Genomic DNA, 23,278 nt, shown 5'->3' with positions numbered 1-23,278 from the left:
CTTCTTCCAGCAAAATCCTATATTTCCACAGCAACAACCCATAAGGAGCGCAAAACAAATGGTCTCCTTTGCAAATTCAGCTGGCCCCAGAGTGGGGTGGGAATGGAGGTTTTGCAATATCCTTCCCCTAGAGTGAGGAGGGAATGGGGATTTTGCAGTATCCTTCCCCAAGGAATGGGGAGGGAATGGGGATTTTGCAGTATCCTTCCCCTGCCACACCCACCACGCCACGCCCACCAAGCCACACCACGCCCACCAAGCCACGCCCACAGAACTGGTAGTAAAAAAAATTGGATTTCACCACTGATCTAGATCCTAATTTACTAGCAGCTAGAAAAAGGCCTTCAACTAGTTAACTCTGTAGCAGATATTAGCTAGCTGCTGGTATCCAAACTCTCTTTCTAGATAGAGTCATTTACAATAAGGGGCTTCATGCAGCCCCCTCCCTCCCCCACCCCATCTGAATGGGCAACATTAGTCTTAAGAATGAAACAGACCATGTCAATTATTTCTAAGTGTTTTGAGCACATAGGGAAACATTTCCAAGATTGTTGCCTTTTCACACTCAAAACAACTCTTCTGACCTGGAAACGGCCTGTTTTGAATTCAAAATGAGACACTTCCCATTCAGAGCGGCTTCATTCAAAAACATTTCCCACCCTCCTAGATAGCATCGCGATGATAAATGTAAATCTGGAAATGTCATTTTCAAAGTAATTGAAGCAAGCACAGCTCTTCGTGGAGTGGGGCAAACCGCATTTCTTATACTTGCTGGATTAAGTTCCTTTTCAGTCCGGAAAATAATGGCGACACAATTGCAACATCAGACCCAAATATTCCTAGTTGCAGAAGAATTGGGTCTGCAATTCACTGTTCGCAAGATTACAAGGAAGCCTTCTGGTAGCCCATGATTGTGATTCCATGGGTCCTCGGTATTTAACAATCGCCCACACTCTGTCAGAGACCCTAGCTGATACAACATCATCAGATAAAAGGCACTGCTGGGTCCACATCCTAATTGGATCTTTTTTCTTTTTTTTTTTTTTTTTTTACTGATGCAAGGCAAATTACTTTTCTTATTAAGTAATAAAAGTCCTAACACAGATCTCTGGAAATCACATTTCCACTTCTCCCAAAATGAAATCTGAAGAAGCTATTAAGTAGGCGGGTATATTTCTTCCATATCAAATGAGGGAAAATTCCAATAATTACAAACTGGCAGAGATAGTGAAGGTGTTTAGAAGCGAGGCGGTTAGAAAACTTAGCAAAACCTATATGTTTTTTGAGCAGCACTTGGAATTTAGTCGCGTAGAACAGGTCTCCAACCCTAGCAACTTTAAGACTTGTGGACTTCAACTCCCAGAATTCCTAAATTCTGGGAGTTGAAATCCACAAGTCTTAAAGTTAATAGAATAGAATAGAATAGAATAGAATAGAATAGAATAGAATAGAATAGAATAGAATAGAATAGAATAGAATAGAATAGAATAGAATAGAATAGAATAGAATAGAATAGAATAGAATAGAATAGAATTCTTTACTGGGCAAGTGTAATTGGAGAAACAAGGAATTTGTCTTGGTGCATACACTTTCAGTGTACATAAAAAGAAAAGATACATTCATCAAGAATCATACGGTACAACACTTAATGATAGTCATAGGGTACAAATAAGCAATCAGGAAACAATATCAATATAAATTATAAGGATCCAAGTAACAAAGTTACAGTCATACAGTCATAAGTGGGAGGAGATGGGTGATAGGAACAATGAGAAGATTAATAGTACTGCAGACTTAGTGAATAGTTTGACAGTGTTGAGGGAATTCTTTGTTTAGCAGAGTGATGGCATTCGGGGAAAAAACTGTTCTTGTGTCTAGTTGTTCTGATGTGCAGTGCTCTATAGCGTCGTTTTGAGGGTAGGAGTTGAAACAGTTTATGTCCAGGATGCGAGGGGTCTGTAAATATTTTCCCAGCCCTCTTTTTGACTTGTGCAGGATACAGATCCTCAATGGAAGGCAGGTTGGTGGCAATTATTTTTTCTGCAGTTCTAATTATCCTCTGAAGTCTGTGTGTGTCTTGTTGGGTTGCAGAACCAAACCAAGTTGCCAAGGTTGGAGACCCCTGGCATAGAACACTTCTCCCTTTAGATCTACTAAGGCTGGTTGAGCATAATTTTGATTTAATGGGATGGTCCGTTAATAGAATACATGGAATATGTGCAGACACGAAGCTAATTTGAGGAGCCCTGCTTGGGATAATGGGAATGTAATGGAGCTTTACACAAACCCAGCTTTTTGATTACTTTCAGAATGGTGACGGCGTATGAAATGCCAAATACGTGCACCGTTTGGTTCAAATTTAAGCATTGATATACCCACTCAGCATACTATTCCTTTTTGGGATAATAAATAGCTTACAAAACACACACACAAAATATAGCAAAAGGAGAAGAAAAGGAAATACAGGTAATACTGCAAGAAGAGTCACATGGTTGAGTTAGGCAGCTACAGACATTTGAATGAATGAATGAATAAATGAATAAATGAATGAATGAAGTCCATTCACTATACCTCTCCATAGCTTTCAGTTGTTGAGATAATTCTTGGTTCCATCACTTTACTATCACTGTTGTGTTGGCCTCTGTTTATTTCTGCCTCTTTGTCCTTCGTCACCTTGGCTAATTATTTGGGCTACATTTAATTGGGCTCTTTTAATAGTGATTTCTTTTTAACTGTCTGAACCACAGATCTCTTTTTCTGATACCAGGATGTCTGAGTTTGGTGGGAATTTTCTAAGCCCTGGAATGCTTAGAAACAGTTTGACACTGAGAGCAAACCTATAAAAAGGCAGTTAATCTGTCCTGGAGATAGACATGGCCCATCTGTGCATTTGTCCAGAGTGTTAAGAAAGCTGATCAATCAAGTTGTCAGAGGGAGCACCTTTTAAAGCCAGGGTGAGGACACCACAAATGGAGAAATGCCTTCTCCTAAACTTGCCTAGAAAGGCAAACCTCCTATCAGTCCAAGGTGTTCCTTCCAATTTTGAATTTGTAAAGGGAAAGGCTGGAGACATGGACCATTCAAGTGATGGGGTCAACATTTTGAAATGGGGGGTGATGACTTCATGGATTGACACACAGAGACTAAGCGCTTGCAATGTGATCAAGACATTCTGTAAGGGGCATCCCTTCAGGACCCTGGACAGGGTCAGGAATAAAAGACTTGGGTCGAGGAACAAAGAGATGATCAGACATTATTAGCTCAGCAATCATCAAAACTCTCTGCTGGACACATGATGTTCCTCGCATAGCGGGCAAAAGCTTGTTTTTTGGCTGCAGCACAGAGTTAAATCTCTTTCTACTTGAAGTTCAGGAATAGAGAGATCAGGGGAGGGGACACAATGTTTCTCAGTTTGGGTCCATCCCTTTGGAACAAGCTACAATGAAGATCCAGATGTTGCTCTTTTTTTATGGCATCTAAGAGCACCATAAAAACAGAGAGATTTTGTCGATGCTTAAATCTAGATAGTAGCTGGGATTTGAGGCTGGCTTGTTTTTAATGGCTTTAATTGTCAGTTTTATAGTTCAATATAGTAGCATCCCTAGGGGACCACAATGTTGTCCAAACACTGATGTGTGCTTGGTGGCATCATCTCATCAATACCTGTAGTTGCATCCTGACCTCTGATGCAAGTATGCCAGTTGTGATATCATCAAGGTGTGTTGGGATTTTGCCTCCCACTCTTGGGTCACTGCGATGGATGGATGGATGGATGGATGGATGGATGGATGGATGGATGGATAATATGATATCAGTTGGCGTTGACTGTTAGCAAAGACATATATTTTCTCCATGGGGGATTGTCTCCAACCTTCAGGTCTTTAACAATATATCTATTATCACTATAATTGAATCCATCCATTTGCGGTTGATCCTTCCTTTCTTCTGTTTCCTTTCCCAGCACTACAGAATTCTCAAGAGACGGGGTCACCATGGATACCCATAATTTTAAATGAAGATATTGTAAACCCTCAGGTGCCCATATGGAGTTGAAAGTTAATATAATAATTAATAAATACATTCTTGGATTTGGGACCCTCCACCCCTCCAGTTGACAAGACTCTCTCTGACGCCATCTCTTCTCCACTGTCCCTTTATTCATGGAAATGATGCACTATAAATTCATTTTTTAAAAAAAGGGGGGAAGTCTGCTGCCAACCGTCTTCCACAAAGGAACCCGCGATGCAAATTTCTCTGCAACCAAAAACATTTGTTCTAGCCCCTGCACTTACATAAAATTCAAAACAACACAAGCCAAGGACACTTGAACCATGCACAGCTGAGGCATAAACATTACGAGCAAGGATGTAATTCTATTGCATTAACTGCTTAATGGTGATCATAACTATCGCACGACATCTGGATTTGCTGATCCTGTTGTTTTAGGAGTGAAAGGAAGCTTTATATTTCAGCCCCAGTCATCCAAAGCAATCCATCACATCCCAGCTATCCTCTAGGATCCGAGTCATTTTTCCCAGGCCTCCTTAATCACAGCTGACTCATTACTAAACGCCCAATTTACATGCGTATAAAAAGATCTTTGGAATTCATGATGCCTCCATACCTATTTCAGAATTGCAAACACCAGCAATTTAGTTTTCTTTTTTGCCCAGACCCGATTGTTTCTTCGTTTTATGCAAATTGCTCTTATTTTGGCAGCAATTGGAAATAGCTTTTTTCTCTTAGAAAGAAGGGAGAAAAATAGGAGATGTTACACAGATGTGTGAAACTCTGCACAGAAAAACAGAATGGTTTTTAAGAGGCTGAAGAGGTAGCTTGGGGAACAAGTCAAACCCTGCTAAGATGGAGGAGGAGGAGGAGGAAGAGGGGGAGGAGAAAGAGGAAGAGGAAGAGGGAGAAGAAGAAGAAGAAGAAGAAGAAGAAGAAGAAGAAGAAGAAGAAGAAGAAGAAGAAGAGGAAGAGGAAGAGGAAGAGGAAGAGGAAGAGGAAGAGGAAGAGGAAGAGGAAGAAGAAGAAGAAGAAGAAGAAGAAGAAGAAGAAGAAGAAGAAGAAGAAGAAGAAGAAGAAGAAGAAGAAGAAGAAGAAGAAAGTCCAGTTGCCTCTTGAAAAAGCACCTTTGGGTCACTGAACAAATGTCTCACTTTGCAACAGAAAATTTGGGCTCACTTGTGGTCGTAAGTCGAAGACTACCTGCATGTAGCCATTGCTCATGGGGAGGGATCCTTGCTCTCCTATCTGATTTCGGGATCTCCCCTTGGAATCTGGAAAGATAAGGCTGAACTTCCGATCCATTTAAACCTGGCCCAAAATTGCTCTCCTTACATTTTTCAATTTGGATTAATTCACTCCTTCCTGCTATTTGGGTGGCTGAAATATTCTACCAGTCAGCTACTGAAACTGCTTTTATTCTGTTGGAATTATATGATTATCTTAATGGTTCAGTGGTTGCTGTTCAAAATCTTTTTTTAAAAAAAAAAAAATCCCAAATGGTTTATTTTATTTTTAAAGAGACTTGGTCCAAAGCTTTGTTTTTCATTCCATCCTTAATTGTGTTTAGCCAGATCGGTAAGTATGTAACCCAGGTTATAAAGGCTGGACTGTCATTTCTCCATTTCTATAATGACTTTGTGGGCGGCTAATAAGGAAAGTTACAAGGGACGTGGTAGCTCAGTGGCTAAGACACTGAGCTTGTCGATCAGAAAGCTCGGCAGTTCAGCAGTTCGAATCCCAAGTGCCGCATAAACGGGGTGAGCTCCCGTGACTTGTCCCAGCTTCTGCCAACCTAGCAGTTCGAAAGCAGGTAAAAATAATGCAAGTAGAAAAATAGGGACCACCTTTGGCGGGAAGGGAACAGCGTTCCGTGTGCCTTTGGCATTGAGTCATGACGGCCACATGACCATGGAGACGTCTTCGGACAGCGCTGGCTCTTCGGCTTTGAAACAGAGATGAGCACCGCCCCCTAGAGTCGGGAACGACTAGCACATATGTGCAAGGGGAACCTTTACCTTTAATAAGGAAAGTTACCCTAACACAAAGCCGTGAGTGGAGATCCTGAAGGCAGATATTTGGCCTCCCCCAAAATTTGGGGTTTGGGATTCTGTCTGCTGGGGGAGAATTTGCAGAGCCTTGCCTGCTGATCTCTTGTTTATTTATATATGCATTTTATTAAGATGATCATGAGATAAAATACAGGTGAATATAAAGATTGGAAAATAGAAGGGGGGGAAGGTGTAGATACAAAGGAAAGGGGGAAAAAATTATAGCCTTCCAACTTTTTTCTCTACAACAAAGTACAAAATACTTTAACCTCAACGTTGTACTTGACCAACTTAACAAATACTAGCAACAAATTATATTAATCTTAACTCCTGGCCTCTTAACAGCTCTAGTATCCACTGCAGGTAGTCCTCCTCGACTTATAACCACAACAGAGCCACAAATTTCTGTTGCTAAATGAGACATTTGCTAAGTGAGCTTTGTCCCATTTTACGAACTTTCTTGCCACGTTTGTTAAGTGAACAAACTGCCCTTGTCAAGCTAGGAACACGGTTGTTAAGTGAGACTGGCTTCCCCAGTCTTGCTTGTCAGAAAGTCGCAAAAGGGGATCACGTGACCCGGGACAGGGCGTCCGTCATAAATAGGAGTCAGTTGCCAAACATCTGATCACGTGACTGTGGGAATGCTACAACGGTCGTATGTGTGAAAAACGGTCCTAAGTCACTTTCTTCAGTGCCGTTGTAACTGCAAATGGTCACTAAATGAGTTGTTGTAAGTGGAGAACTATCTGGGCTTGGAATCATAGCTACAAAGCACATATTCTTATATATTTTTGGGGGTTGGCACAACTTCAGAGCAGAAGAAGCGTTTGCCGCAGAACCAAACGATGGAAATTTTTCAAGGCGTTGGAAATCTTACAAATCTCTGACTTCGGACTAGGAAGTAGAGCATGTCTGTAAAACGCTTTTTTGATTATTACAGTATGTCACTGCGTCCGTTCCCCCCCCCCTTTCTCCCCCCCCCATAATAAAAGAACAAAGGAAAATATCTGGAACTTCTTTCCTAAGCACGTAAAAGCTTTTTTCCCACTCAAAATGCCTAGGAGCAAATTCTAAACAGGAGAAAAGTAGAAAGCGAAGTTCCTACCAACCTGCCTTCAAAAGGCAAACAATTAAAAGCCCAAAAGCAGCCGGAGTAACATCTCCAAGGATGAGTGAAGGTAACAGAGCCGGCTGGGGTTTGGGAAGCAGGTTATCAGTCTTTCAGCTCCCACTTCCAAAGGAGATTCCAAAGGTTGGTTGAGCAGCATTGGGATCTCTTTCTGCAGGTTGAATTCTTTTCATCTTAATTTTAAAAATAGGCTTTCTCTTTCGTTCTTTTTTTTTTTTTAAGAGGCGTTGTTTGCATCTGCAAAGATCTGTGCAAAGTTCTGCAAGTATGACTGGTAAAATTCATTCCTTTTTTTAAAATTTTTATTGAAAATTATTAAAAATTACAGGAAAAAAAATAGCAATATGGATAGAATTGCAGAGAGTAAAATTCATTCTTCTAGAACCCAAAAGTTCAACTTGCTTCTGGCATTTGTTTTCTCACCCGGCCTACCTCGAAGGGGTGTATAGTGACCCACAGGCACAAAAGCCTCCTTGGACTTGAGAATCAGAGAAGGAAGCTCAGATTTGATTTATCTCAGCCCTTGGAAGGAGGCAATGGCCAATCAGGTCTGAAAAACCTTGCCAAGAAAACTGCAGGGACTTATCCAAGCAGTTGGACATGAGTCAACAGAAATAAAACAAATGGGAAGGAGGGAAGGAAGAAGGAAGGAAGAAGGAAGGAAGGAAGGAAGGAAGGAAGGAAGGAAGGAAGGAAGGTGAGAAAGGGAGAAGGAAGGAAGGAAGGAAGGAAGGAGGGAAGGAAGGAAGGAAGGAAGGAAGGAGAGAAAGGGAGAAGGAAGGAAGATGAGAAAGGGAGAAGGAAGGAAGGAAGGAAGGAGGGAAGGAAGGAAGGAAGGAAGGAGAGAAAGGGAGAAGGAAGGGAGATGAGAAATGGAAAAATAAGGAAGGAAGATAAGGAAGGAAGGAAGGAAGGAAGGAAGGAAGGAAGGAAGGAAGGAAGGAAGGGAGGAAGGAAGGAAAGACGGACCGAATCAGGCTAACTGTACTGATGCCAGTGAAGTAGAATTCCAGTCAGCCCTGAAGGGTTTGTTTGCCAACTTCAAAGAGCTGACATGACCGAATTCAAAAGCTGTAATTGGCAACCTCCAATGACCTGCTAAATAAATGTATAACAGCTGGCTCTGCCTATCCACTGCCATCCCTGGGCCACATTGCAAGTCTAGGCATCGTGGCTCAGCGCTGCCCTCAACCAGCTGTTAAGACGACTAAAAAATTAACAATTGGCTCTCACATTGACTTGCATACAAGGCCCAACATATTACTGGCAATATTTGATTAGGACCCACTAAACCAGCATAGAGGAAGATACAGATCTGATGAATTCTAGGTGCATCATGGCTATTGCCAATTGTCCTGCCCCCAAATGGAGAAACTGGATGTTTGTAATGTGGGCAGAGGAAGACAAGGCACTACGCAAACGAAGAAATCTTACCACATCCATAATTTGCCGGAGACTAAGGCTGAAAGAGACAGTGAGGGGCTGAGAATCATTCGCCACTGGCCTTTCCAAGGGATTGTAATTTTTCAGCAGCTCTCGGTAAAGTTTCCGCTGGTATTCTCCTTGCAGGCTCACTGGAAGAGAAGAAAGAGGGAAGTCATGGGAAGCCTCCAAAGTCAGGATCGTCTGGCACATCTTCTCAAACTGGCATCCTTTAACCAACGTTTCTCAGCCTTGGCGACTTCAAGATGGCTGGACTTCAACTCCCAGAATACCCCAGCCAGCACAGGTGGACTTCAACTCCCAGAATTGTGGATGGGGAATTCTGGGAGATGAAGTCTACCCACTGACCATGCAATCACCTCTTTTTTTTTTTAATTCTTTGGACAACTCTCCCCTTGGTCCCTTGGTCCACACATAAGCATCGACAGAGAAATTAAGAAGGAAGTCTATTGCCCTGTCCATGATCCAGCTGCGGGCTAGGCTGTCTCTTATCTCATCATTCCCTAGGCAGCATCTCTCTCTTTCTCCTGTCTTCCAAGGCCTTTCTCACAAACCATTACTGAGTCTGTCATCTGCACCTCTATAACTGTCTGGTTTGGTTCTGCAACCCAACAAGACAGACCCAGACTTCAGAGGATAATTAGAACTGCAGAAAAAACGATGGCTACCAACCTGCCTTCCATGGAGGACCTGTATACTGCACAAGTCAAAAAGAGGGCTGTGAAAATATTTACAGACCCCTCGCATCCTGGACATAAACTGTTTCAACTCCTACCCTCAAAATGACGCTATAGGGCACTGCACACCAGAACAACTAGACACAAGAACAGTTTTTTTCCGAACGCCATCACTCTGCTAAACAAATAATTCCCTCAACACTGTCAAACTATTCACTAAGTCTGCACTACTATTAATCTTCTCATTGTTCCTATCACCCATCTCCTCCCACTTACGACTGTATGACTGTAACTTTGTTACTTGGATCCTTATGATTTATATTGATATTGTTTCCTGATTGCTTATTTGTACCCTATGACTATCATTAAGTGTTGTACCTTATGATTCTTGATGAATGTATCTTTTCTTTTTATGTACACTGAAAGCGTATGCACCAAGACAAATTCCTTGTGTGTCCAATCACACTTGGTCAATAAAGAATTCTATCTATCTATCTACCATGAGCAGGGGGTTGGACTAGAAGACCTCCAAGGTCCCATCCAACTTTTCTATTCTGTTATTCATTGTTTAGGCAGCATCTCTGGAAAAGAGGCAGGGGTGAAATCCAACAAGTTCTGACAGGTCCTGGGGAACCGGTAGCAGAAATTTTGAGTAGTTGGGAGAACCGGCAAATACCACCTCTGGCTGGCCCAAGAGTGGGGTGGGAATGGGGATTTTGCAGTATCCTTCCCCTGGAGTGAGATGGGAATGGAGATTTTGTAATATCCTTCCCCCAGGCGTGGGGAGGGAATGGGGATTTTCAGTATCCTTCCCCTGCCACGCCCACCAAGCCACACCACACCTATAGAACCGGTAGTAAAAAAGTTTGGATTTCACCACTGCAAAGAGGTATACTTTTCCCCCTCAGCAAGTACCAAAGACTCTTCCTGGAGATCGGACTACAAATCACACAGGGATGTGTCTAACGCCTCCCTTACTGCCCTTAAAGTAAGCGCTCTGTTAAGCGAGGGGAAAAAATAAGGAATAAATCTCCCTGCACCCAACTGTTTCTCCAGATTTTCACATTGTATGCAAAGTTTCTCAGCAGTTTGAAGGCACAGAGAGCATCTTATTTCTTCTTTCCCTGGGGAAAGAAAGAGAGGAGCATATGGCAGAAGAAGCGAAACATCTGCAGGCATGAACTGTTTCGGAAACCTCGGTTCTCAGTTCTTCTCTCACATGTGCGGTTTAGGGATAAATGCGCCAATGGTCTTATCGGAGGGGGTTCACAGGTTACAGCTCCAGACCTGCAGCTGGGGACAGATGTTGAGGCTCCTCTGCAAAGGAGATTCTCTTTGATGGATGGGCCCAGGGAGATGAGACAGGAAAAGAAAAACAAACTCACTAATGCAATGTTCCTCGACCTTGGCAACTTTAAGATCTGTGGACTTCAGCTCCCAGAATCCCCCAGCCAGCTTTGGGAATTCTGGGAGTTGAAGTCCACACTTCAAAAACAGAGCTTGGAAGGGCCTTGAGACCCTTGGGTTAGAGCCATCGCCTTCAACCCGGGAGTCCACGATTCAAATCCTGGCTGATACCTACCTTACTAGTTGGGGTCTCTGAGCAAAGTCCCCCATAATGCTTTACCTGCAAAATATGAGAGTATCTATCTATCTATCTATTTAACTATCTATCTATTCATCCATCCATCCATCCATCTACTTACTATCTGTCTATCTATCATCTATTTATCATCTAGCTATCATCTAGTTATCATCTAACTATCTAGCTATTATATATATATAAATCAGGGGTACTAAAAACAGCTGCTACAATGGAGCCAGATTAGCAGAAATTAAAAAGAACACACAGTACTTTTCCCATCATAAAAACTTACTGGAAACTCTTTGCAAATCATTTCTGAAAATTGGCTTGATGGGATACTTTAAAAAAAAAAAGCAATTCCTTTATTCTTTCTAATTAACTTAAGAGCCATAAGCCTAACAGTGGTGCAGGTTTTTTTTTGCAAGCCAATTCAGAAGCCCTGGTGAGTTCAAAGCGAGTTACATAAGCAGGCATAAAATCACAGCAGCTGGACTCTTACATACCGTCCCAACCCAGCCTGGCTTTGCTTGTGAGTGAACCAAATTTTAAGCATCTGGTGGAGGGAAAGGATTTGCAGATCTCCCAATTTATCCAAGAAAGCCAGAGGGACTTGCCAAGTTTTACAGCAAAATTGCCTACCTCCTAGGAACGAGACCCACGTTTTCTAGGCATAGTTACTCCCCCAGTATTAGTAAATAGGAACGTCTGGGCATTTAGGTGTGATAGTATTAGGAAAACAACACCTTTGAAAGACCTTTGAAAGTTTGGGAGCTAGGCACGTTTTCTTGGGATTATGCCCATATAGACTTGAATATCTAATCAACCCCAAGTTGAATTCAGTTTTCTAGATTTTGTACTCTCCCCCCCCCCCCTTTCAGATCTCTGGAGTGTATTCTGGAGTCTCGGTGTTAAACTGCTTGTTGAATCAACCGCAAGTCGCGGGATTCACACAACTTCAAGCAGGGTTGGCCAAACCCAGTGAGCTGAGTTTGTGCAGCGGGCTAAGCTGAGAGCCAACCAACCACATGATGGCAGCGTGCAAACTCCATTGGAGGGTCCCCCCTCCCCCAATGCTCAGGGGGGCTTGTGGGGAGGAAACCCCTGCTGGAGAAAGCCAATCGACACAAAACAAGCAACACTTTGGTTCTTCTTGGTCGCTTGTGAGTTGTTCCTCCTTGCTTATCACCATGCCGATTTTAGAGGGTTGATCCCTCACGAAGGGTTGAGCTACCTGCTTCCCTGGGAATCCTATTTGAATCAGGCACCTTAGATCTGCGTGAAGACCCTCCCTCCAAATGCTCAAGTCCTTAAACAGCCCCTTAAACCAAGAAGGGGGAAACGGGGCACTCTGGACATGCTCAGAGGCTCTCTTTCCCCCTGCTCTGCCTCCTCCCTAGCCCTTGGGGGTGGGGGAAGCGAGGCTGCGATCGCAACGGAGTCCAGACGAGCGAGCTCCCGAAGCCCCCCACTCACCGCGCACGAGTCCTCCGGCGAGGATCAGCACCACGGACAGCTCCCGCAGCCCCATCGCGCCGCTCGGCCAGCCGGACGGGCGAGGCGCAAAGTTGGCGAGGGCGCAAGGCCGGCGGGGAAGCTCCGGGGGATCCCGCGCAACCGGGAAGCCCCGCCGGGTGGAGGGTCTCCTTCTTCGGCTTTTCTTCTTCGCCTTCTGCCGCCGCCGCCTCCTCGCAGCCTGCCGGAGCCAGACGCCGCCTGGCCCGCCTCTCTGCCCGGCTCCCTCCCTCCCTCCCTCGTCCGCCCGCCCGCCCGCCCGCCCACCTGCCCACCGCCCGCTCGCTCGCCGCCGCTGCCGCTGGTCGGCTGGGCTCCGCTCTGCCTTTCCCACGTGACGGGCTTCCCTCCTTCCCCGCGTCAGGAGCCGAGCGGCAGCTGCTGCTGATGCTCCCAGCCACTGCAGCTCCCGGACCCAGCACGCTTTATGTAGAGCGGCGGGACCCCCTTCCCCCTCCTTCCCTCTCTTCCCCCTCCTCCCCTCCTGTCCCCTCCTTCTCCTCCTCCTCCTCCTCCTCTCCTCTCCTCCTCTTCCTCCTCCCTCTCCTCTTCCTCCTCCCTCTCCTCCTCTTCCTCCTCTCCTCCTCTTCCTCCTCTCCTCTCCTCCACTCCTCCTCTCCTCTCCTCCTCTTCCTCCTCCCTCTCCTCTTCCTCCTCTCCTCCTGTTCCTCCTCCCTCTCCTCCTCTCCTCCTCTCCTCTCCCTCCTCTCCTCCTCTTCCTCCTCCCTCTCCTCCTCCCCTCCTCTCCTCCTCCTCCTCCTCCTCCTCCTCCTCCTCCTCCTCCTCCTCCTTCTCCCTCCTGGCTCAGCGGCGGGCCCAGCCTTGCTCCGTCTTGACCCAGAGAGCGCTAGCCAGGCGGCAGGAGATGGCAATCCCGCACCCCCCACCCCCACCCCCACCCCTCCGCCTGCTCACGAGAAAGCGCTTTGCAACGCGCTCTGGCGACAGGAGGGCAGGAAGAGCAAGGACCCGGCTCGCTTGTAAGGAAGGGGGCCTGGACGATCGACTCTAGGTGGTCAGGACGGGTGGTGGGCTACATCCCTAAGCTTGGTCCCTGGAAATCAGACAGCCTGATTCTCCACTTTGACCCCCAAAGGGTTGGTGTCACACAATCCCTCCCCCCCACCCCCTTTGTCAACAAGGCATGGACTTGTTGTCCATCCTGGGTCCAGAAGGCCGTCCATGTGCTCAGAGGCACTCTTGGCAGGTGGCCTCCAGTGATTTCCCCGTGGAGATATGGAAGATGTGATGGATTCGGCCCCCCACAAGCCAACCATGTTTTGTAAGGGTTAACGTTACTCTTGTCTGTTTAAGAAGCAGCCCCTGTTTTGAAGGGCTTAGAAGACGCCTGCAAGATCTGATCAAAGGCCTCAGAAACTCGGGTTCTGGTTTCCACAATCACACATTCACACTAACACAGAGAGAGAGAGACCAAAAGCTCTCAAATAGGACAAGGAATGACTTGTAGCGATGGATAGTCTCTTCCCTATTCTGGAACAGAGTTATGTGCAAGAGAAGTGCTCTATTCAGATCAGCCAGATCTAATTCAGCCGATTGATTTGATCCTATCTAGGTTCTGGAACTGATTCCAAAAAGGCTTTTTTTTGCACAAGCTTGGGGACTCCAGTCTCATCCATCCATCTTCCTGGAATCCAATTTCGTGACAGATATCGATGGCTTCCTTCTTCACACCCAACTCCTTCTGCGCCTAATACCCAACTCCAGCTGACGTCGTCATGTCCTATCTTTGCAGATTGACGATCCATTTAGGAGGATCCATTTAGGCTTCCAGAGACAGCCATCTCCTCTTCTCCCTCCCATGAATTTGACCTTGGCCCTTTCAAAGCCATCCAAGCCGGAGGTCATCTCTACTTCTGGCGGGAGTGAGTTCTTCATAATGCTCATGATATAGATGAATAATAATGGGAGAAGGAAGACGGTCTTATTTTTCCAGGTTTGCTTTCAACCGTCAACTGGATGTTCCCAGTTTGATCCAGAGGCCAAGGTGCTGGACTAGGAGCATGGAAAGCTGAGTTCGAGTCCTACCTTGGGCACCAAACCAGCTGAGTGACTTTGGGCCAACCACTGTCTCTCAACTCTGGGAGTTGGGAGCCTGCATTAGAAAAAAAACTCTTCAGAAAATATAGCCAAAGCCCCAGATATTGTGGAAGTTTTTAAGAAGAGATTGGACAACCATTTTGACTGAAATGATATAGGGCCGGGATGGCGAACCTATGGCACGCGTGCCACAGGTGACATGCGGAGCCATATCTGTGGGCACGCGAGCTCCAGCTCCAGCACGCATGTGCACGCCAGCCAGTTGATTTTCAGGCCTTCCAGGCCCACCGGAAGTCAGGCAACAGGCTGTTTCTGGCCTCCGGAGGGCCTCAGGGTGTGTGGGGAAGGCTGTTTTCACCCTCCCCAGGTGCCAAGAAAGCCTCTGGAGCCTGGGGAGGGTGAAAAACAGGCCTACCAGGCTCACTGGTAACCTTTTTGCCATTGTGTGCCAAAAGTGGGCAGAGCGTGGGGGGTCGTGTACGTATGCGCGGGGGGCAGGGAGGCTTGTATTATGGGTGTGGGAATGTGGGCGCACAACCACTCTACACTCTTCCTGCTTTTGGCACGCGACGGCAAAAAGATTAGCCATCACTGATATGATGGCTGAGCAGGGGGTTGGACTAGAAGACCTCCAAGGTCCCTTCCGACTCTGTTATTCTGTTATTTATTCTAGTCACCAGGCATCAGGATGACTCACTAACACAATAACAACAAATGCAGGTGGAATTTTTAAAAAATGGACAGAACCTTCTCCTTCTCTCAAGACCATGAATGGTTAACACCGCCTCATCTCCCCTCTTAACACCCCCTCGTTTTGGCCTTTCTGTTTTGGGGGCGACCAAGGACTGGTAGCATTTTTAGGAGGGTCTGAACATGGCTTTCTCTTGCCCACCCAGACAGGTTTCTGCCCTTCACCATCTAAGGAGGGTCATCGCCGCCATTCTGTGCTTCGAAAAAGAACATCTTCATCTAATGTTCTATTAAATAATCCAAAGAGATGGCTTCATTTATCCTTAAAATGTAGTCAGGCTTGGAGATCGTGGGGTGGGGGATGACTTCGGGCATCAGGAAGCGTGCCCGCCAACCGATTCCGAGACATAGATCTTGCTTAAAGCAACTGTCAAGGCTAGGTTTAAGAAGCAAGGGAAATCTTTTATTCATTCAAATTAGCATCTGTGGGATATTTTACAGTTCACTAGGCTGCAACATAGAGGAGAGCCACATTTCCAGCGAAACAATTAGGCTGTCATCTTCAAATCATAAATTCCAAGTAATTAGTGCTCAAAAACAAAGGAGAAAACTTGGGACTGTTGACTGAAGCTGTTCTTGCTGGTTTAACTACCGGCGGATAAAAGTCGAACCGGGGGTGGGGGGAATAAATGCGTTAGCCACAGCTGGGTTTAGAAGCGATTTTTGGACGTTCTTATTCTTCTCCTTTGGAGTTTCTCTGAAGCTTTTAAGAAGAGACTGGACAGCCGTTTGTCTGGAATGGTATAGGGTCTCCCGTTTGAGCAGGGGGTTGGACTAGAAGACCTTCAAGGTCCCTTCCAACTCTCTTATTCTGCTATCCTTCCTTCCTTCCTTCCTTCCTTCCTTCCTTCCTTCCTTCCTTCCTTCCTTCCTTCCTTCCTAACCTAACCCTAACCCTAACCCTACTCTTTTAAGCCTTCTGGGACGGGCCAATCATCTCCTGGCCTTACTCCTGAGTTGTCCTTTTTGCTTTAGCTGCTCTTGTCTTCTGGCAGCTCTTCACATGCATGCACTAGGAACAGGTTCCTTCTGTTCCTCTGCCTCTCTGCTGTCCATCTCTGGAGGCTCCAGAGTCTGCACATTGCTCCCAGATGGCCTTGGCCCCATCTCTGCCTCCGACACAGAGCCCTCTTTCAGGCCTTCCCGACTCCAGGACTGGCCCATGGTTCTCCTAGCCTCCTCACTGTCTGACTCTGCTGCCAGGTCCACAGGCTGCTGGTGGACCACAACACCTTTAGTAATATCTCAAGTTAGGGGGGGGGTGTCTCTTTTTTCTTTTCAAATCTGACTTTAGGATTTGTGGAGTGGTGCGGTGGCCTAGAAGTGGAGCTCTTGGCTCACAATCAGGAGGCTGTGAGTTCAATCCTAGGTAGAGGCAGATATTTCTCTCTCTGGGCATGATGAGAATATATCTGCTGAACAAGACTCCGTACTGGTGACAGGAAGGGCATCTGGCCAGTAAACACTCTGCTAGCTCCATTCAAGGGATTATGGGGTCGTTAAAAGATGATGACTTTAGGATTTGTGCATTTTGCATGAATAGAAAAGACAGAAAGAAGAAACAGTAGAAGAATGTATACTTTGGAGCGGCGGGAAGCAAATAGTATTGTGTTGAATAATGCAGGAAATTAACTCTGACAATTTTTCCACTGTCATCTCAACGCTGAATAATAGAAAGCCACAATGTACCTTTTAAAGGGGTATAAATTTTATACGTGGGGCCTCGGAGACATTTGTTTAAAAAAAAAATGAAAGAGAAATCTAGGAGTCTATTATTAGAAGACTCAAGATTTATTAATATCGTTCAACAATCCATCGTATCTTTTTTCCCCTCTTCCGAAAACCTCTGCCTGTTTTTCAGCTGCATAATTTTTTTAAAAAAATACTGCTTATTCACCCATTTGCAAGCAAACAAAATGAACAATTCACAACACGTGAAGAAAAAAGAGAAAAAAGCATAAGGTAACACATGAAAACATTGGAAAGATGGGGGGAAGTCTGTACTTGCAAGTATATTTCAAGTTCAGATACGTTTTTAAAAGGAGAAGCTAAGCTTTCAATATTCACCAACCTGTCCAAGATTTTTTTTCCCCAGAAATACTGTGGCATTTTCTGATCGACAATATATATATTGAGAATATATATATATTCTCAAAAATTGCTAAATCATATATTTAGGAAATCCAATCCTTTCTTTCTGGAATTACAATGTTATTTGATGTGCATCATAACAAACAAAACTTCAGCCTCACCATTGTAGCTGCCAGCTTGACTTTTATGACGCCTGCAGACACTTCAGCTTCATATTAAACTTTCAGACAGGTATTAGTTTTTAGCTAAGCAAAAGTGTGTATGAATCCAGCCAATGGTGATTTCTAAATCCCCGTTTTGTGACTTTGCAAGATAGGTGATCCTAGTCCATGGTGGTTTAGACAAATGTGCATGGCTGAAGCTAAAACATGGATGACTTTAACTTCCTATTCACTCGCTTTACTGATTATGAAATGAATATGTCACCTCCTCCTCCTCCTCCTCCTTCTTCTTCTTCCTTTTCCTCTTCTTCTTCCTCCTGCTCCTGCTCCTTCTCCTCCTCCTCCACCTCCTCCTCCTCTTCCTCCTCCTCCTCCTCCTCCTCCTCTTCCTCCTCCTCCTCTTCTTCTTCTTCTTCTTCTTCTTCTTCTTCTTCTTCTTCTTCTTCTTCTTCTTCTTCTTCTTCTTCTTCTTCTTCTTCTTCTTCTTCTTCTTCTTCTTCTGCCATATCCGTCATCGGACGTTGGCGATCATGTTGGCGATGCTATTTTTATTAACAGCCACACAAAAAAGTACTGTTGAGTTTTGTCCAAACCAGTCCCTTCAATTTTGAAGCCGTGTCACCTACACAACTCTCCAAATGTAGCAGATCTCTAAATAGTTGTAGGTTTGAGAACCTCTTTGCTTAGCCAACATTGTGGGGTGGGGGGTCTTGTAGCCCGAACCTTGTAGCCCACCAACCTTTTCATTGCTTTGCCTTTTGTTGGGACTCTGGCATGGTTGGCTGCCTTGCTTCTGGCTCACGTCGGGTGAAAGTGGTCCCCGCAATTTGCCAATTACCGTTTCTGATCCAGCCTATGCGGCAAACACATTCCGTTGGCCATTCTATCAACAGTATTCAACCTAAGTCAACCGTGATTGAGTAAATAACGGATTACAATATTGTGTGAAGTTAATCCCTGTTCATCAGGCTTCCTACCTTATTTGGGGTGGGGAGGGGAAGGCCGGAGACCCAGCCTGCAGTTCTTGCTTGGAGAGCCCCCCCGGTCAAGCACGCCGAACCCAGTTCCCCCCCACCTTTTTAGTAGCTTGGCAACTGGTTTCATTATCCAGGTGCCTGGCTCCCTGCCCAGCTCTTTCCAGACCCCAAACGAGCTCATCTTTATGCGGTTTCAATTAGGCTGTGTTAATTAACCCGAGTCCTTGCTTGCAATGGAGAGAGCCCAATTCTGGCAGCCTTTATCCTCTCTGCTAATGGCCTCACCAGCTTGAACCTTCTAAATAGAAAGGAGAGAAAATGACCAAGCAGGGCAGTCTAACGTGCCAAGACATAACCTTAATGTGGCAGCCACTGCCAAAGTCCCTTTTTGTCATCCAGGGTTGCAAAACCAGCACTAAAGCTGGCACTTCCCCCCCCCACACCGCCCCACTCTCCGATCTTAAATACAAGATGCCATCAAGCACACACACACAGCCGGGCGAGCGCGCACACCTGCACAAACATCTGCCAGGAAATGCATTAAATGTAAGCAGGGGGATGCTAAGAGGACCTGACAGATGAGCCAACTCTGCTCGCAATGCGATTGCGAGCGGCAACAGAGAGTTGGGAAGGTAAATCAAGATGGCACATGGTTTCCTTTGCAAGGTGGCGAAGAGAAGGCAAGGCTCAGGGACCCTGGCCTGGAGATCTTGAAAGCGGGTGGGTGGGTGTGGGTGTAAGAGATGAAAAGGCTCAGCGGGGGGAAGAGTTGCAAGCAATCCTGGGTAGGCTGGAAAAAGATCTGACCCCAGAGAAAAACACGTTCATATGTTTGATGCTAGCTCCAATGTGTTTTGACCTAGGCTTCCCCAGCAGCAGGAAGCCGAGTCCTCATCCCGATAAACCCCTTTTGTTTAATTGACAGTGAATTCCTCTCCAGCAAATCTTTCCTCTCCCACAGTCTTTCAAGATAGTTCACAATTACTGACCTTTATCAGGCTTGGAGAGTGGCCAGGCCAATATCTTTCAGATGCCCGCAATACTTGGCAAGAATGCAGTAATGAACTAATTGTCTCCTGCAAACTCTACTCCCTGTTCGCTCCTCTTTTATTCCCTCTGGGAGGGGCCATTCACCATCCACCTGTGGCCTTACTCCTGAGTCGACCCTTGTTCTTTAGCTGTTCCCTTCATCTGGCAACTCTGCTCATTCGCACACTGGGAACAGGCTCCAGCTGTTCATCTGCCTCATCGATGTATGACTCCGAAGGCAGCTGATAACCGTCTGACGGCCCTGGCCCCCTCTCTGCCTCCGATTTAGAGCCCTCGTCAGAGCCTTCCCCAGACTCCAGGACTGGCCCATGTTCCTCCCCAACCTCCTCACTGTCAGAATCTGCTGCCAGCTCTACAGATGGCCACAACATAATCTGCCTTTTGAACGATTGTCTTACGAAAAGTCTCTCTCTTTTTTTTTTTTACAGAATAAATAGGCTGCTCACAACATTGTCAGCCAAGAAAACAAACCAACAGATCATCAAACAAATCAACTCAACTGAAGCACAAATGGCCAGAGTCAAATTATCCAACTTTGGGCATGTTGTGTGAAGGCTCTGACTTTCTGGAGGAGGTTCTGATGTTGGGAAAGGTGGAAGAAAAGAGGAGAAGAAGAAGAAGACAAGCCAACAGCAAGGAGGATGGACTTAGTCACAGTGGTGATCAAAAAGGATCAAAAGGACCAAGTTGGGAGCAGATCCCCTTGAAGAAGGTCTATCTATGTGGTCCTCTAAGAGTCAACAATGATTTGAAAGGACCTCATCGATCAATACAATATTGGAAAAGAGAAACTCAACGACACAAGTAGAAAACAAAAATTGGAACATAGAACATAGCATTATAGAATTGAAAGGCACCTCGGAGAATAGACTTAGAATATGGTTTGTGTAGGAAAAAATGATTTTAAAAAAATAAAAATAATCTCAATTGAAATGAGTTATAATTGTAGATGCCCAAAGCATAGCATGAAAATATTTAAGGATCAATTAGCAATTGAAAAGAAGAGAGAGAAAAAAAAGAGACAGATATAAGAGAATGTGTTTTTTTCCCTGTTATGTTCTTCCAACGTTTCTGGTTTTGCCTTCGTAAAAAATACATTTTTCTGCTCTGTCCCCAGGGACTTAGCTTCATCTCATCTCCAGCCCAGGAAAGAGACGGGCCGATGTTGCCTTTAGCTGAAATAATATGAAATTATTATTTTCCCCCTTATTCCAATCCAATTCAAGCAGAATCTCAAAATTTGCAAAACTCGTTTGGCTTTGCCAGCTGGTTAGGTTGGAGCAGTTGTGAAATCCAAATTTTTTTTACTACCGGTTCTGTGGGCGTGGCTTGGTGGGCATGGTGTGGCTTGGTGGGCGTGGCTTGGTGGACGTGGCAGGGGAAGGATACTGCAAAATCCCCATTCCCACATCACTCTGGGGCCAGCCAGAGGTGGTATTTGCCGGTTCTCCGAACTGCTCAAAATTTCTGCTACCGGTTTTCCAGAACCTGTCAGAACCTGCTGGGTTGGAGGGAGATCAGGGAAGGGCAGAGACTGAGGAAGGTCCGTGACATGATGGTCGAGTTCTTGGCCAACTCAAGGACAAAGCCTTGAGGCCCTTTGGTTCTGAGAAGACGTTTTGAGCTACGGCTTGGTCAACATGGCTTGTAAAACCTGACGTGTGATTTACGCTATTGCTCAAACACAGCCACAAAACTCTTCTCCATTCCTCTTTGAATACCAGGGACAGCTCCTTTATTTATAGTCTCTTGTTCCCGTTGTAGCAGGCTGCACGTTTGAGCGAGGTAGCAGCCGGTCTTTTGAAGTTTGGAGGCCACATTTAATATCTTTGGGGAACCATATTGGGAGGGATGATGAAGAAGGCTGGCTCATCTCTTACTCCTGGGGCTTTCTTTTCTCCCCCTTCTCAAAGAGGGGGTGGAGGCATTCTTTGCATTTTCTGTAAGGGCTGAATCTAATCCAGATCCTGCCTTGTCCTTTTGGGGTGTGGAAGGACATTGGCCCAAAAGGGGGGCTTCTATTGGCAACGTCTGGCAGCCTCTGGGGAAGGCTTGCAGAGTGGGGCAGATCACAGGTTTCCCATCTTTTCGGGGGTTTTGGAGAGAGGCAAATGTCTTGGTTATATATATATATGCATACATGGCTATCCTTGAAGCAAGCAATCTCATTTATCTAGAAGTAAGTGTTTGGAAACTTTTCCTTCTGGTCTGGAATGAAGACAGGTTTATGAATTGTCTCAATATTAACTCATCTTTTTTTAGTTTGTTGTAGGAAAAGGGAGGGAGGGAGGGAGGGAGGGAGGGAAGGAAGGAAGGAAGGAAGGAAAGAAAGGAAGAAAGAAAGAAAGAAAGGGAAGGAGAGAGGGAGGGAGGAAGGAAGGAAGAGAAAGAAAGAAAGAAAGAAAGAAAGAGAAAGAAAGAAAGAAAGAAAGAAAGAAAGAAAGAAAGAAAGAAAACAGGGAGGGAGGGAGGGAGGGAGGGAGGGAGGGAGGGAGGGAGGGAGGGAGGAAGGAAGGAAGGAAGGAAGGAAGGAAGGAAGGAAGGAAGGAAGGAAGGAAGTCCCATAGCTCTGATTTTTCTTTTTCTTCTTCTCCTGGTATCTTATATTGTGGGGAAAAAAAATCCCAAACTTATACACTCGAGCGTAAGCCTAATTTTGTTCTGCAGCTTCATTTCAAAAGGAACACTGTGAAGCATAGACTCATGGACCGAAGAGAAAAGATATCTTTCACACATATAATATCAATCCTTTCAAACATTTCCCCTCAGATGGTCCACCGAGAATTGCACAGAACCATATTTCTCCTGTTGGTGATGCATCCATGCATGCCACAGAAGGAGGACAATCTGGTCTGGATAGAAGCCAGACATCTGGAACTTCTGCACTCTCTCCCAACTTTGCCACTGTTTCAAATTTCATGGCCCGCTTCGATCTCTCATGGAAGTGTCACCCACACAGTGGGAGACTTTTCAATTAATCTACAAGTCACAGATAATGAAGATGCTTTCCTTGTGAATTATGGCCCCATATCTGTAATTGCATTTCACTTCAGAACAATGTCCCTCCCTGATCAGAATTCTGCACACAAGAGTTCCAGGATGGTCTTCCAAATATTTTGTTCTACAGCAGTGTTTCTCAACCTTGGTAGCTTGAAGATGGGTGGACTTCAACTCCCAGAATGCCCCAGCCAGCGCTGCTAAACAGGATATCAAATCACATATGGCATATGAAGGAAGATACGGTACTAGATTTCATATCACATTTCAGATCAAGGAAACATAATCATGGATTTCTTGCATGGCTCAAGATGAACTAGCTGGCTGCTCTTTCTGGTCTCCTTTGGGTTTCTACAGGAGGACGATCCTCAAGGAATATCCTTCAAATGAACACGGACAAGATTCCAGCAAAGAATCCAGAAAGGGTCCCTTAATTAATTAAGTGCTGCATACATTAAATATGCAGTTAAAACCCTACAGAAAAAGGAAGCCACTGTTGGGAGGTTGAGCATAAAAATCATAGCGAAGAAAGGATGAAACAACGATCCTTACTCTGTCTCTACTCTCTGATCTGCAGCCTGTTACAGCTGGCTTTTGGAGGTCTCCATTTTTTTTAAAAAATTGAAGTCCTCTCTGCTTAGTTACATATCCTTTGCATGTATTCAGATCCTCTGTGGTCCCTCTGCAAGCGAACAGGGACCGTGATCTCCAGAAATTTACAGCACCCTCCAAATCCAGCTCTGCTACCTCTTAATTCCTTGTGCAAAGCTCAAAATAAATTAAATGAAA

The 23,278-nt window shown here is 45.3% G+C and overlaps 1 protein-coding gene across 1 annotated transcript in view; it reads right to left on the bottom strand.

Annotated features, from left to right (window-relative positions):
- Positions 1-12,619, bottom strand: part of CHRFAM7A (CHRNA7 (exons 5-10) and FAM7A (exons A-E) fusion) — a 38,168-nt gene extending 25,549 nt beyond the window's left edge. Inside the window, exons 1-2 of the mRNA XM_034409442.3 lie at positions 12,367-12,619; positions 8,623-8,762 (exon numbers count right to left, since the gene is read on the bottom strand). Coding sequence (XP_034265333.2) covers positions 8,623-8,762; positions 12,367-12,421 — 195 coding nt within the window. The 5' untranslated portion in view covers positions 12,422-12,619. The remainder of the gene's footprint in view (positions 1-8,622; positions 8,763-12,366) is intronic.
- Positions 12,620-23,278: the final 10,659 nt, after the last annotated feature.

This window comes from Pantherophis guttatus, chromosome 13, assembly GCF_059756535.1.
Source record: "Pantherophis guttatus breed Tessera chromosome 13, ASM5975653v1, whole genome shotgun sequence".
NCBI lineage: Eukaryota > Metazoa > Chordata > Lepidosauria > Squamata > Colubridae > Pantherophis > Pantherophis guttatus.
Note: the sequence above shows the minus strand (reverse complement) of the source record. Positions and strands in the feature narration are given on the sequence as shown.